Source organism: Aquila chrysaetos, chromosome 8, assembly GCF_900496995.4.
Source record: "Aquila chrysaetos chrysaetos chromosome 8, bAquChr1.4, whole genome shotgun sequence".
Taxonomy (NCBI): domain Eukaryota; kingdom Metazoa; phylum Chordata; class Aves; order Accipitriformes; family Accipitridae; genus Aquila; species Aquila chrysaetos.
In genome coordinates, this window is record NC_044011.1 from 17,220,812 (window position 1) to 17,233,115 (window position 12,304).

Consider the following 12,304-nt stretch of genomic DNA (forward strand, 5'->3'; position numbering starts at 1 on the left):
AAAAAAAAAAAAAAAAAGTTTCATTTAAACCTGAACAAAAAACTTTCAACATGAAATCACACAGCAGGAACAGGCACAGACCGTAAGGCGTTCTTACCATTTCTAATCTCAATCACGGACTCGGGGAGGGAAATTTCTGTAATTTGGTGCGTGCGGAGCGGTCCGCAGGGGATACTCTAGCCTCAGTCAAGTCCCTTCCCCGGCCGCTTCTCTTTCTGCCCCTCTCCTCTCCTTCCCCCCACCGCTGCTCGCCCCCCTTTTTTGAGGGTGGGGGTCGATTTTTTTCTTTCTCAAAAAATTTTTTTTTTTTTTTGGTAGTTACTATTATCAGCACTAATTTCTCCGGACTCGCAATGTTGCGATGATCATGGCCGCGCAAGTCGCAGCGGCTCCGGCGGGTGCGAACAACAGCAAGGGCAAAGCCCCGAGCCTGCCGGGCGGCCTGGGCCCGGAGCGGGGCGCGGGGGGGGGCCGGGGCCGCCGCCGCGGGGGCTCCCGGGCCGGGCCCCGCGCTGGGGGTCGGAGAGGGGAGTCCGGCCGGCGGCAGTAGCAGCAGCAGCGTGAATAATGTAGATCACCATCTCCTCCACCACCACAGCGAGCCGCTGAACATGGCCAATAACGCGGCTCCCGCCGCTGCCGCCGGTAGCAACAACAACGCCAGCGGCGGCGGCGGCTCCTCCTCGGAGCCGGCTCTGAAGGAAGGTGGAAGCTCCTCGGCGTTATCTTCATCTTCTTCGTCTTCTTCCTCCTCCTCCTCCTCCTCCTCCAACCCGGGCTCGGCCATGGAGACGGGGCTGCTCCCCAACCACAAGCTGAAGAGCGTCGGAGGCGATCACCCCGCCGCGCCGCCCCACCACCACCATGCCCACCACCCGCATCACCATGCCCACCACCACCATGCCCACCACCCGCACCACCACCACCATGCACTACAGCAGCAGCTAAATCAATTCCCGCCGCCGCCGCCGCAGCAGCCGCCGCCTCAGCACCATCCCGTGCAGAATAACAACAGCAGCCTCGGCGGCGGCGGCGGCAGCGGCAGCAACAACAACGGCGGTGGCGGTGGCGGCGCTGCTCAGCCCAGTGCAGACATGGAGCAGCAGCAACATGGAGGAAAAGACAGTGTTTTGGGCGCTCAGGCCGAGCCCCCCCAGCAGCCGCAGCAAATGCTGAATAAAGGCGCCGACGAGGAGGAGATGCCCGGCAAGATGGGCGAGCCCATCGGCGGCCGCTACGATCACCCCGGCTTGGGACCCCTGGGCGGACAGCAGCAGCCCCAGCAGCCGCCCCCGAGCGCTGGGAGCGGCGGCGGCGGCGGCGGCCTCGGCGGCGGCGGCGGCGGGAGCGGGGGAGGCGGCGGCGGCCCCTCCGCGGTGGGTGTCTCGGAGTTCAATAGCTATTATGGCAACGCTGCCCCTGCCCCTGCCAGCAGCGCTACGGCGAGCCGCGCCGGGCCTTGCTTTGATCAACATGGCGGACAACAAAGCCCCGGGATGGGGATAATGCACCCCACGGCGGCCCCCAACAGCATGGACCCCCTGCAAAACTCCCACGAAGGTTACCCCAACAGCCAGTACAACCACTACCCGGGCTACGGCCGCGGCCCCGGCGGCGGCGGCGGCGCGGGCGGCGGCGGCGGCGCGGGAGCCGTGGCGGCGGCGGCGGCGGCGGCGGCCGCCGGGGCAGGCGGCGGCGGCTACGGGGGCTCCGCGGCGGGCTACGGGGTGCTGAGCTCGCCGCGGCAGCCGGGCGGCGGCATGATGATGGGCCCCGGCGGCGGGGCCGGCCTCGGCAAGGCTGCTGCCGGCGCGGCGGCGGCGGCCGGCGGCTTCGCGCGGTTCTCCGGCCAGAACCAGCACCCGTCCGGGGCCACCCCTACCTTGAACCAGCTGCTCACGTCCCCCAGCCCCATGATGCGGAGCTACGGCAGCAGCTACCCCGACTACAGCAGCCCCAGCGCCCCGCCGCCGCCGCAGCCCCAGCCCCAGGCAGCGGCGGCCGCCCCGGGAAGCCAACAGGCAGCGGCGGGCATGGGCATGGGCAAGGACATGGGCGCCCAGTACGGAGCGGCAAACCCGGCCTGGGCAGCGGCACAACAAAGGAATCACCCGGCGATGAGCCCTGGGAACAGCGGGCAGGCCATCAGCAGGACCCAGGTAACCCCCCGCGCTCGATTCATGACGGCTCCCCGCCTCCGTGCCACTCGTGTCGGGGTCTTAGTTTCTTGATAATTCACTTTTTTTCCCTGCCCCCCCCCCTTTTTTCCCCCTTTTTTCTTTTTTTTTTTTTTTTTGTTTTCCTCCGGGCCAGTTCTGCTCCTCGCTGCCTCCGTAGCGAGGGTGAGCAGCGCACAATGCGCGGCCCCGCTGGGGCTGGAGGCATCGGAGCGCGGCTTTCGCTGCCGAAATTAGGTTGTTCTCAGACCCAATTAATATTTTTTTCCTCCTCCACTTTGAAACAGCGACGGAGAGACGCAGGGCCCGGAGGACAGGCAGCTTGGGACGGGGGCGGGGGGGTGGATTTTGTAACCGGAGTGTCGGCCCCGGGGTTCTCCCGGGGGATAACGTCCATTATCTTTCACGGGGCTGTTTTGTTTTTTTGTTTTTTTTCTCTTCCTTTCTCTTTTTAACCTGTTAATTTTTTTTGGAGCAGAACCGAGTTGCGCCGTTGCACGCTCTTAGCAAATTAGTTTGTCACTGATGGAGTTACCGCAGTGGGGTCCGCGGAACGCGGCCGGGCTCCTTGTTCTGTGGGAAGAGCGCGCGTGTGTCCGCGTGCGTGTGTGCGCGCGTGTGCCCGCGCCTCAGTCCGCGCGGCACGGGCCGGGGCGCGTGGGGCGTCTCGGTCCGGTGACCTTAAGGGGGACTTGCCCACCCGCAGAAGCGCGCGTGGCTGCGCGCGCGCATAGCTACGTTTCTCTCCCCAAACACACGCGGAAATCCAAACCGGGGGGGGGGGGGGGGGGGAATCAAAAACCGGAAAAAAACCAAAAAAACCCCCCAAAAACCGAAAAGAAGTTCATGGTGTCATCAAAGGGGCGCGGGCACCGTTCGGGCCGCCGCCCCCACCCGCAACCCCCTGCCCCAGCCCGGTAGCTCCGCCGATCGATCGATCGATCGATAGATGGTCGCGATGGTCGCGGGGCGGCGGGCCGTGGCGCGGCGCCTTTCCGGGGCGGGCGCGGCGGTGCGGTGCGGTGCCGGGCGGTGCGGTGCGGAGAGCCGCCGGGCGGCCGGTCCCGAGGAGCGGCCGGGTCTCCTCCGCCAGGTTCGGAATTTGAATTGTGGAGGTAAACTGGCTGCAACCGTCTCCAGACAGCTGCCTCCGAGTTGACATCTAATCTGCCATCTGATTGGCTCCCCGCTCGCCATTGGGCACCTCGCGCCGCTGATGTAAATAGAAGTGCTGAGCGGCGCAGTCACAGAAACCCCCGCCACAAATAACACCCGGCAGTCGCGCCGGCGGGGCGAGGTGGCGCGGGCGGGCGGGCGGGCGGGCGGGCAGGCAAGCAAGGAAGCAAGGAAGCAAGCAAGCAAGGCGGGCAGGCAGGCAGGCAGGCGGGCGGGCAAGGCGGGCGCACACGGCGGGCGGACACGCACGCACGGCCCCTGCATCGGCACTAACCCTGCCGGCCACCGGCGCGGAGGGAAAAGCCAGGGGCATCTCCTCCCCTCCCTACCCCCCAACCCCCCCTTCAGCTTGGTTACATGGCGCCGTTTTTCTGGGCATCGATTTATTTAATTTTTTTTAGATTTTTTAATTCTATTATGCTAATTGGAGGCGGTGGGGAGGCATCTTGTAATAACAGTGCTTGGATGAGGATTCGGGATTGCAAGTCGCGCTCGTGACTGTAAAAACATTTTGTAACGTTGCAGCTTATGGATATTATGCAAGGGATTAGATTTTTGTTTAAGAAAAAGAGATTTAATACAAATACTAATTTCTTTACATTTCTATTAGCTTGATACCTAACCTATGCATGCCTCTTAAAAGAATCTTGTTTGCACGTAGCTGCTGCAGGCGAGAAAACGCCGTGTATGGTACAAAGAAGGGAAAAAGGAGCCGCTCTGTCAGAGGTTGCATTTGTTTCATCTCTGCAACGAATCCAGATATTCGGGGGGAAAATGTGCTTTTGCGTTTGAATTGTGGTTAGAATACTTCAAGAAGCATTGGGAGTTGTTGATCTCATTTTTCTGCACAAGCGTGAGATTAGGCTTGAATTCTCAGTAGGAAAGTGAATTGTGTTAAACGGGGTAGTGCATTAGAATTTTATGGGTTTCTTTTCCCTCCAACAAGATCTTTCTATTAAGAACTGTTAAATCTTTTAATAGCTTTTAACAATGAGGACTGGCAAGAACAAATGCAGGTGTATGCTTTTGGGGTCCTCAAACGGCTGGATCTTTCCATAAAGTAATGAATAGAACCTGGAGAAAACATCGCTTAATATTGTGAACGGTGTATTAATCCTGAGAAAATTATAATAGAAACCCTGGATGGGCTGGCTGTGTGTGTCTGCTTCCAACAGACCACTCATATCATGCTTTTTTTTAGTTTTTATTGCATTTCCTCTATTTCTTCCAGGCAAATAAGATTTTTTTTGTGAGTGTTAATTTTTACGTTTTTTCATTTGCACTGGTAAAAGGGTCACTGGAAGCCATAAGGTAACGAGGCCTCATATGCGTAACCTTTCATAATTAATTTAAAAATATTTGCATTGTCTGCTTGCTTTTAAACACAGGTAGTTCAGAATTCATGGCTTTAAAAGCCAGGAAAATCATCGACAGATAGACATAGTACATGTTAGTTCAGAGTGCTATTTCTTCACAGCAGAAATTGTTTAAAGTATTTTATTTTTATTGGAGGAGTGAGAGTAAATTCATCATGTCCTCAGTATGACCCTTAGAAATACTTCCTTATATTTATGGGTTTACGTCCTCTCTCACAGAGTTCTTTTTTTTTTTTTTTGTACTGTAAGAATTAGGATGCAGCTTAGAAAGAATAGTCTGGCAAGGGCACAATTTCTTTGCTTTTTTTATTTATTTTTTTTTTTCCTCAAAATAATTGTCATACAGGCAAGTCATCAGTGTTCTTTATATTACGATTTTTCCATCTAACCAGTAAGTAATTGAGATAAGAAATTTTCTTAGATTTTAAATTAATATTTTTTAATGTATAAAATAGGTTGTGTCAAATAAAAAATACCATTAGCTTACAGAACACAATTTTTTGTACATTGTTTTTTATTTTTAATTCCCATGTGTCAATCTCCATGTATGTTATATCATTAAGTAGAGAAATTGATTGCTTTTTGAAAGAGAAAAATGGCATATTCAGTCCAGCATTTGAACAGAAGGCTTCTCTCTATTTTTTTTAATAATGATCTGTGTGTAAACTCTCTATATGTGTATACACACATTAGAATATACTCACTTGTCATGTGTCTTTGCAAAGCAGATGATGATTGGCCCCTGCGCTTATAAGAAACTATTGTGCTGCGAACAGAGAAAAAGGACCGTCAGTAGGCTACAACGTCTGAGATACTTGTTCAGGAAGTTCTTGCATCAGCATGGGTAATTTTTGTAATATGCAGAACTGTGGCATCCCACTCTGAACTAACTTCTGTGTTTGTCCAGCCTGTTAAATTATTTAAGAAAATTTTGCTTCCATTTCATTTAATCACCTTACCTAATCGTAAGATAAGATGTAAGCTTGAAAAAGAGGCCTCTTGTTTCTGAAGAAACACACGTTTTCAAAGCAGGTGGATGTTGCTCATGCGGATACATTGATTTGATTGTGGAGGAGTTGTGTGATGCTAGTACAGTACCTTGTCATCCAGTTACTTTGATTATTGATTAATTCCTTGGCAGCATACAGATACTTAAGAGTCCTGAGGCTTCTTTTATTCTTCACTTCTGATTTGCACTGCAGTAGCTTAACACATTAGCTGGCCTCTGTGTGTGTGCTTTATATACATCTCTCTCCTTTGTGCACATGTGTAAGATTTACATACACCTACACACAAATAGAGAACCTGGGTCTTTTCGCGAGTACCTGTATAGCAAAAGGTATATAGCTAGCGTTAGAAAAAAATCTGTCGAGCTGCTCTGAGTTTGTGTGTGTATCAGTTGTTTGTTTTGCAGTGGAGAAACTCGGAATATGCCTGATTCTGCAGCTCTTTTTATGCCAAGTAGATTGCCTGTATTGGGAGTTCTGGCTAAGCCAGGGCTGCAGAATCATGTCCTGTGCCTGAAGGCCTTTAAACAGCTGTTAGTGTGGTGAATAGATTCTTGATGTCTCAATGGGAGAATAAAATATATTTTTCCCTGTGCATTTTCGAATAAACAGTTTAGTATTCACATAGCTTCTATTTAGAAGTAGAAAATAGCAATATTCTCAGTTAGTAGTATCTATATATATATTATGACCATATATTTGACACTTTGTGGTTTGGTGTTCAGTTATTGGTTTCTGTAGTAGCGCTTATGCCTACACGTTGAACAGCAGGACCCTGTGTACGAGATACAATAAAGAAAGAGAGATGCAAACCTGTCCACTGTATTACTGCCTCCATCATGTAAGGATTCTACAACTAAGCAGTCGATTACGGTCGTCTTGGCATTCTGATCTGAATCTGTGGGGATGAAAACTAAGGCATTTAATCCGTTGCTAAATTTTCTAGTTACATATGTAACATAAGATTTTTGAAATTACTAAGCACGGTCTCTTAGGTGATGCTGTTTCATTCTGAAATAACATCTTAGTTAAAACTAGATGAAATTCATGCAATGAAAACAAGTTTGAGTAGCTACTGATAGATCTTTCTGTTTCTTACTTTTGCGCCTCAAATATTTTATCATAGGTATTTTGACATTCTCATTGTTAATGTGAGAATGGCAGTAGTTTATTTATCCTTATTCCTTAAGATTGTACCTGTGTCCTAACTAGTTACATTTCAGTACTTTCTCAAAATATGCCATTTATCGGGAGGCTTTGAAGATTCTCTGTGGATATGTAAAGTAGTATTGCCACACTCACTGTGCATGCATGCTCAAGGCTGCAGAATTTCAGTAGCATGTGTTTGTGGTAGGCTAACTCGCTAGAATATATTTTAGAATTGTGATTATTAAGGTACTTGGGAAAAAAACTTTTTTTTTTTCAATTTTGGGGCTATTTACATAGTGCTAAATACATGTTTTGGTAGGATTGAATGAGGACTTTAATTAAAATTAAATTAAAAGTATACCTTAGTGGTTTTCAAATTTGTTTTGAAAACTAGGAATAGGAAAGTGGTACTAAGCAGTGTTGTTTTTGTATTGCTTGGTGCTGGGAGAAGCAAATAAATGTAATACATTAAAATCTTGTGTAGCCAATCGTATTAGAGTAAAATTTATTTTAAAGAAGCCTTACCTGTTAATAAAGTTAAATATTATTTTTCAGTAAACCTGAAAGGTTTCTGTACATCCGATGTATGTTTTGCTATTCAGATCCTAAGGTTAACTTTTGAATTTTTTCTGTTATCCAGTCATACCTATTCACGCTCAGTTTTACACACAAATGCTGATGTGCTGGCACAGTGCTGCCATGTTTGTGTTGTAGGTGGGCTGGAGGATTTCTCTTGTTGTACTTCCAGTTCTGAGAGTGTGGCATCCAGTGGTCCACCAGGAACGTGTCTGCTGCGGAAGGGCCAAACCCATCAAGGGTGGTGTTCCACTGCAGTCGAGTCGAGGAATTTTCAGGGATGAATGTATCCCAAGATATCTATGTAATTTGTGAACAGTGCATTTTAGGGAGGGTAGATGGCTAATTTGTACAGGATTACTTTTAACTACCTTTATTTGTTCCAAGTACGCTTGATCTTTACGCTGTCTTTCTAGTGTGCCTTGCACTGGAGTAAGAGATGATTCTTCCTGTTGTACCGGGTGGGGAGACTGAGGCACGTAACATACACCTTCCTTCAGGCAGGCACACCTTGGCACAACTGAAAACAAGAGGTCTCTTAGAAATAAATTGGGCCTTGGTGCCATAAACTTTAGCTTTTGAATAAATCCAGTCTTACTGTGAACAAATTCTGTTGCAGGAGAATTTAAGCTTTGCAGGCATCTATTCAGACAACTGAGAAGACGAATGATGGAATGAAACGAGGGATTTGTCTGCTGTGTCAATATAGTCACCTTAAACTAAAGGCACCGTCATCTAAAATTCAAGTATTCCTTGCACTGTTTTATCATTACGTACTCAATGTCATCTATATAAAGTCACTGGATTCCTCATAGAAATTAAACTCTGAGGAAAATTGAGTTGAACAAGTGCCCAGGAGCTTAGCTGGTATTGCAGAACTTGCCATCTGATGAATATGATGTACAGAGCACAAGTATGTGCTGGGGGGGGTGCGGGGGTGCATGCACAGGCTTCCTTACTACCACGTCCGGTTGTTTTATCTGGCAGATAAATTGTCTTCATTTCTAAAGTGAACAAATTTGATGCAGAAATCACAACTGTTGTGTCTTGTTTAAAGATTGCTTTTCATATGGGAATTGTTCTTACTGCAAATAAAAAGTACCTTTTACCAAACTTTGTATTCCCTATATAGGATGCTTACTTCATCTGAAGGCACCTGCAACTATTTAGAAAATTGCATAACCTAAGATCATTATCCTGATGCTATTATCAAAATGTTTCATTTATGTTTATTAAAACCAATGTGAAATCTGTGTAAAAGTTTTCAGTGGGCATGATTTGAAAGGGTGTTGATATATCATGCTTTTATATTCCATGTATAGTGGAAATGTTAATCTCCTTATAAACTACCAAACCAAGTCATGAGACAGCTGAATTTCTGAATGGGTAGTGGCCAATTTGTGGATATAAAACAGAGTTTGATGGTTCTGTAGTGTGTGTTAAGAATTGCTTTCAGTACAGAGCTATCAGTGTTTGATCTACTTGCATATTACTTCTTGCATTTGAGTCATGGTGGGTTTAGTAACTATGTCAGAAGGACTGAGCATGTGTAGAAGTATGTAATCTATTTATTAGTTTCCTTTCTCAGATTTCAAGAACTCTTAGTTAATCTTTTGCACCTGAACTTGCCCAATTGCCAAATGGTGTTCTGCATTTAAGAATTCACTGTTGTGCTTTGTTTGTCCCCCTGTGTTGTAGCCTTCTCAGGCTTGAAAAGGTACTGAATTTAGGTTTGCAATCTGGTAATTGTTTATGAAGTCATCCATCTGAGCAATAGACCCTCTGACACTTCCCTCTGTAGGGCTGTCACTGACCTCCCCCTGTCACCCCCATCAGTCTCTTTCTGACCATTGCGGGGTGGGTAAGGAATTTTCTGCTAATCCTTTTTCTGCTCCCCCCCCCCCCCCCCCCCCCCCCCGAAATCAGATGTACATGGGATTTTTATTTGTTACTTATTTTCTTTAGTGTGTTTGCTAAAAAATAATAATCATGAGAATGGGAAAAACTCTTAATGTATAACCCCCCCCCCCCCCTTTTTTTTAAGGGGGTAGTGCTAGTTGTGTTACTAATAGGGTCTTGTAAGCTTCTGCTTTAAACTTACACTCAGGATGTTTTTTTTCCTTGAGAGACTTGTTTGGTATTTATTTTAGGTATCTACTTACTAAAAAAATAAATCTTTGGTAGCGAGGGTTTCTGTTGGATGTTAGTAAATTTTTTCACCTGTGTTAGTTACAAAATGGTTTTGATTCCGCTAAGTTAACTGAGTCAATTTATTTGCCCTTTAAAGACCACGTGGCCAGGTCCACTGTGAAGTTCTATTGTTTTAGCTATATAGTTAGGTTCAGGGAATTAATTGCATCCTTGACTGATAGCACTTGTGGCAAACCCCTTTGTATTTAGCTTACCATTGGGGTGGTAGTGTGTCTGCACTGGCAAAATAACAGCTTTTATAAGTAGCCTCTCCTGAGGGGTTTACAGGTATGGCTGTTGAGATAGACGTAACTTGCTGAGTTTTTCACAAGGTAGATGGTTCCACAACGTCTTTTGGTCACGTTTTAAAAGCGTGAAGTGATCTGCTTTGCACAGGAAAGAGAGGGCTGTCTTGCTGTAGCACAGTCCCTGGTACAGCTGGCTTTCACAGAAGGACCTGAAGTTTGAGCATGGTTGTTTTTTGTTTGAGTAAAGAAAGAAAATTGGTTCAGAAAATCCCAAAAGGAGAGATCCTGTTTTAAAACATAATTGTAGTCACATGTGCCGTTCCCATTGTGGACATGTCTTAATTCACAGATAGACTGAAGTAGAATAGTGCCTTCTTTATGCAGGCAGTGAATTCAGCCATGGTAAGTAACTTCTGTGACTTCAGGAAAACGGTATTAGTAGAAGATTGGTGCAGGAATTCTGGATAGCTGACTGCATGATCTAAAGGTAGCTGGTTTCACTGTTGGATACCTCAGTTTCCCTATGTTAAAATAAGGATAATGGTTGTCTTATTAAATTATCTGAGTTTGATGTGTGGTTTTAATTACAGTGTCATGCAGAATGAATAGGCAGCCTAAATACTTGCTATGTGTGAAGGTATCCAGTCTGCACTGTACCTTCTTCTCTATTTGGATGAGATCTGAGACTAGGTGTTCCCAACATTGATCATGTTATTTGGTTAGCTTGTCAGACTTACTTGTTTGTAAGCAAGATACTGAAACGTCAGCTCTGAAAGTTTCTTTTGAAAGCACAAGGACAGGATTTGTAGTTCTTAAATTTTATTCTTTTAAAGTTAAAAATAAAGATAAGGAGGTTTGTTTTGACAGCATCAAAGGAATATGCTGGTTTATTTGCAGCCTTTGATTTGGGTGGAATATATGGAGTTCTGTATTTTTTTGTGTAGCAATTTATGTTGTGAATATTTTGGATATTCTGTTTATATGAAGTAGTATTGATGTTTTACTTTCAGGCGTGATTTATGGAAAATAATTGTGCTTTTGTGCTTTTTATTTTTATTTTTTTTTAATTTCAGCATTTCTTAGTTGCTTGAAATTCCCAAGTCAAGAAGAATGAGCATGTTCTTTAGAGCTGTTGTAGTTTTAAGATATTTACAGATGGTCATAGACAGAGGCTATTTAAAGAAATATTTCTAGAAAATTACGGGTGGGTGCCTTTGAGGCTGCTTTAGTTACGTACCAGCAATAGCAAAATAATTTTACTTGGCAGTTTTACTTACATGTGAAAGTCTGTCCTTCCTGCAAACAGAAAGGTGGGTTTGTGCGAGGTAGGTAACTTCATGGTGCCCTGCATTTAGTGGTCATGAAAAGCGCCAGGAATATATCGATAGGTGTTAGCTGGTTGTATTCCGTTTTCTGTAATTTGTTTCAAACTGAAGTTTTGCTTGATGGAGGAATTTCCAGCCTGCAGAAACGCTGACTGGCGGTCGAGTTTCCCCGGGGACGAGAGAGGAGAGCGGGCTGGGTTCTGGGGCCGACTACAAACGTGGTATTTGTAGCGTCTGTAGAAGTTTCACACATGAAGCAAACTAGTTAGCTTGTATAGCGTCACATGATCAAAATATTTTTCCCCTTGCCGCTGCCAGAAGCTATCTATTGCTTTTCAACAATCTCGCTCGTCGGGCAGCAGGCCAGGGTGTACGAGGCGGCCCCTTACGTGAGCTGCTCCATTCTTCACCTCCCCGGCTGGAGTGCCCTGACCTTCACATATGGAGATTAGCCGTGTGCTCCCGCGATTGAAACTCGCTGCCTCAGGAAGAAAGGGCGGTTGTTTTTCGGTTTGGGTTTTTTGTTTTGGGTTTTTTTTTTCCCTCCTCCTTTTTCTTCCTCGGGGAATTTGACAGCCATTCATCCCTGACCTGGGCAGAGGTAATGCAGGGAAAGGGGATTCACATGGCGTGCGGGCAGATAACGCCGGTGTGCGCGGGCAGCGCCGGTGCCTCACCTGCCCGAGGGAGGGAGCGGGGGGCCGGCCCGGCCCCGGCCGTGAGCTGCTGCGGGAGGCACGAGCGGAGAGGGAGGCGGTTGGGGAATGTTTTGTTTATTTCGAACGATGGTGCTTGGCTGCCTGTCACTTAGCTGCCTTTCGAAGAAGGTTTTCTCCCGTAACGATGTTATGCGCGGTTCTGTAAGTGACCTTTTTTGCATTTAAAATTGTATTTTTCCTAGTGAAGAGATATTGTATTTGTTTGTCTTGTACGTTATATTTTGGTTTACAATGTATATTTTTTCTTTGAAATCCTGAAGCCAGCCCGTGTCACCTGTGGTGGTCCCCCCAACTGGGCACAAAACCGTTTTTCATGCTGACAAACTGTAGGAGCTACTACTTCAGTGACATTTTTGAGATT

General features: G+C 46.9%; 1 protein-coding gene across 8 annotated transcripts in view; it reads left to right on the top strand.

The window, feature by feature from the left end:
- The first annotated feature begins 378 nt into the window (after positions 1–378).
- ARID1B (AT-rich interaction domain 1B) overlaps positions 379–12,304 on the top strand; it is a 340,416-nt gene continuing 328,490 nt past the window's right edge. For 3 of the 8 annotated variants that reach the window (XM_030021726.2, XM_030021730.2, XM_030021727.2), the window contains exon 1: positions 394–2,159. In XM_030021726.2, coding sequence (XP_029877586.1) covers positions 612–2,159 — 1,548 coding nt within the window. In that variant the 5' untranslated portion in view covers positions 394–611. Of the gene's footprint in view, positions 2,160–12,304 lie in introns of all 8 variants that reach the window. The other 5 variants (XM_030021731.2, XM_030021728.2, XM_030021732.2 and 2 more) reach the window with 3 other exon arrangements.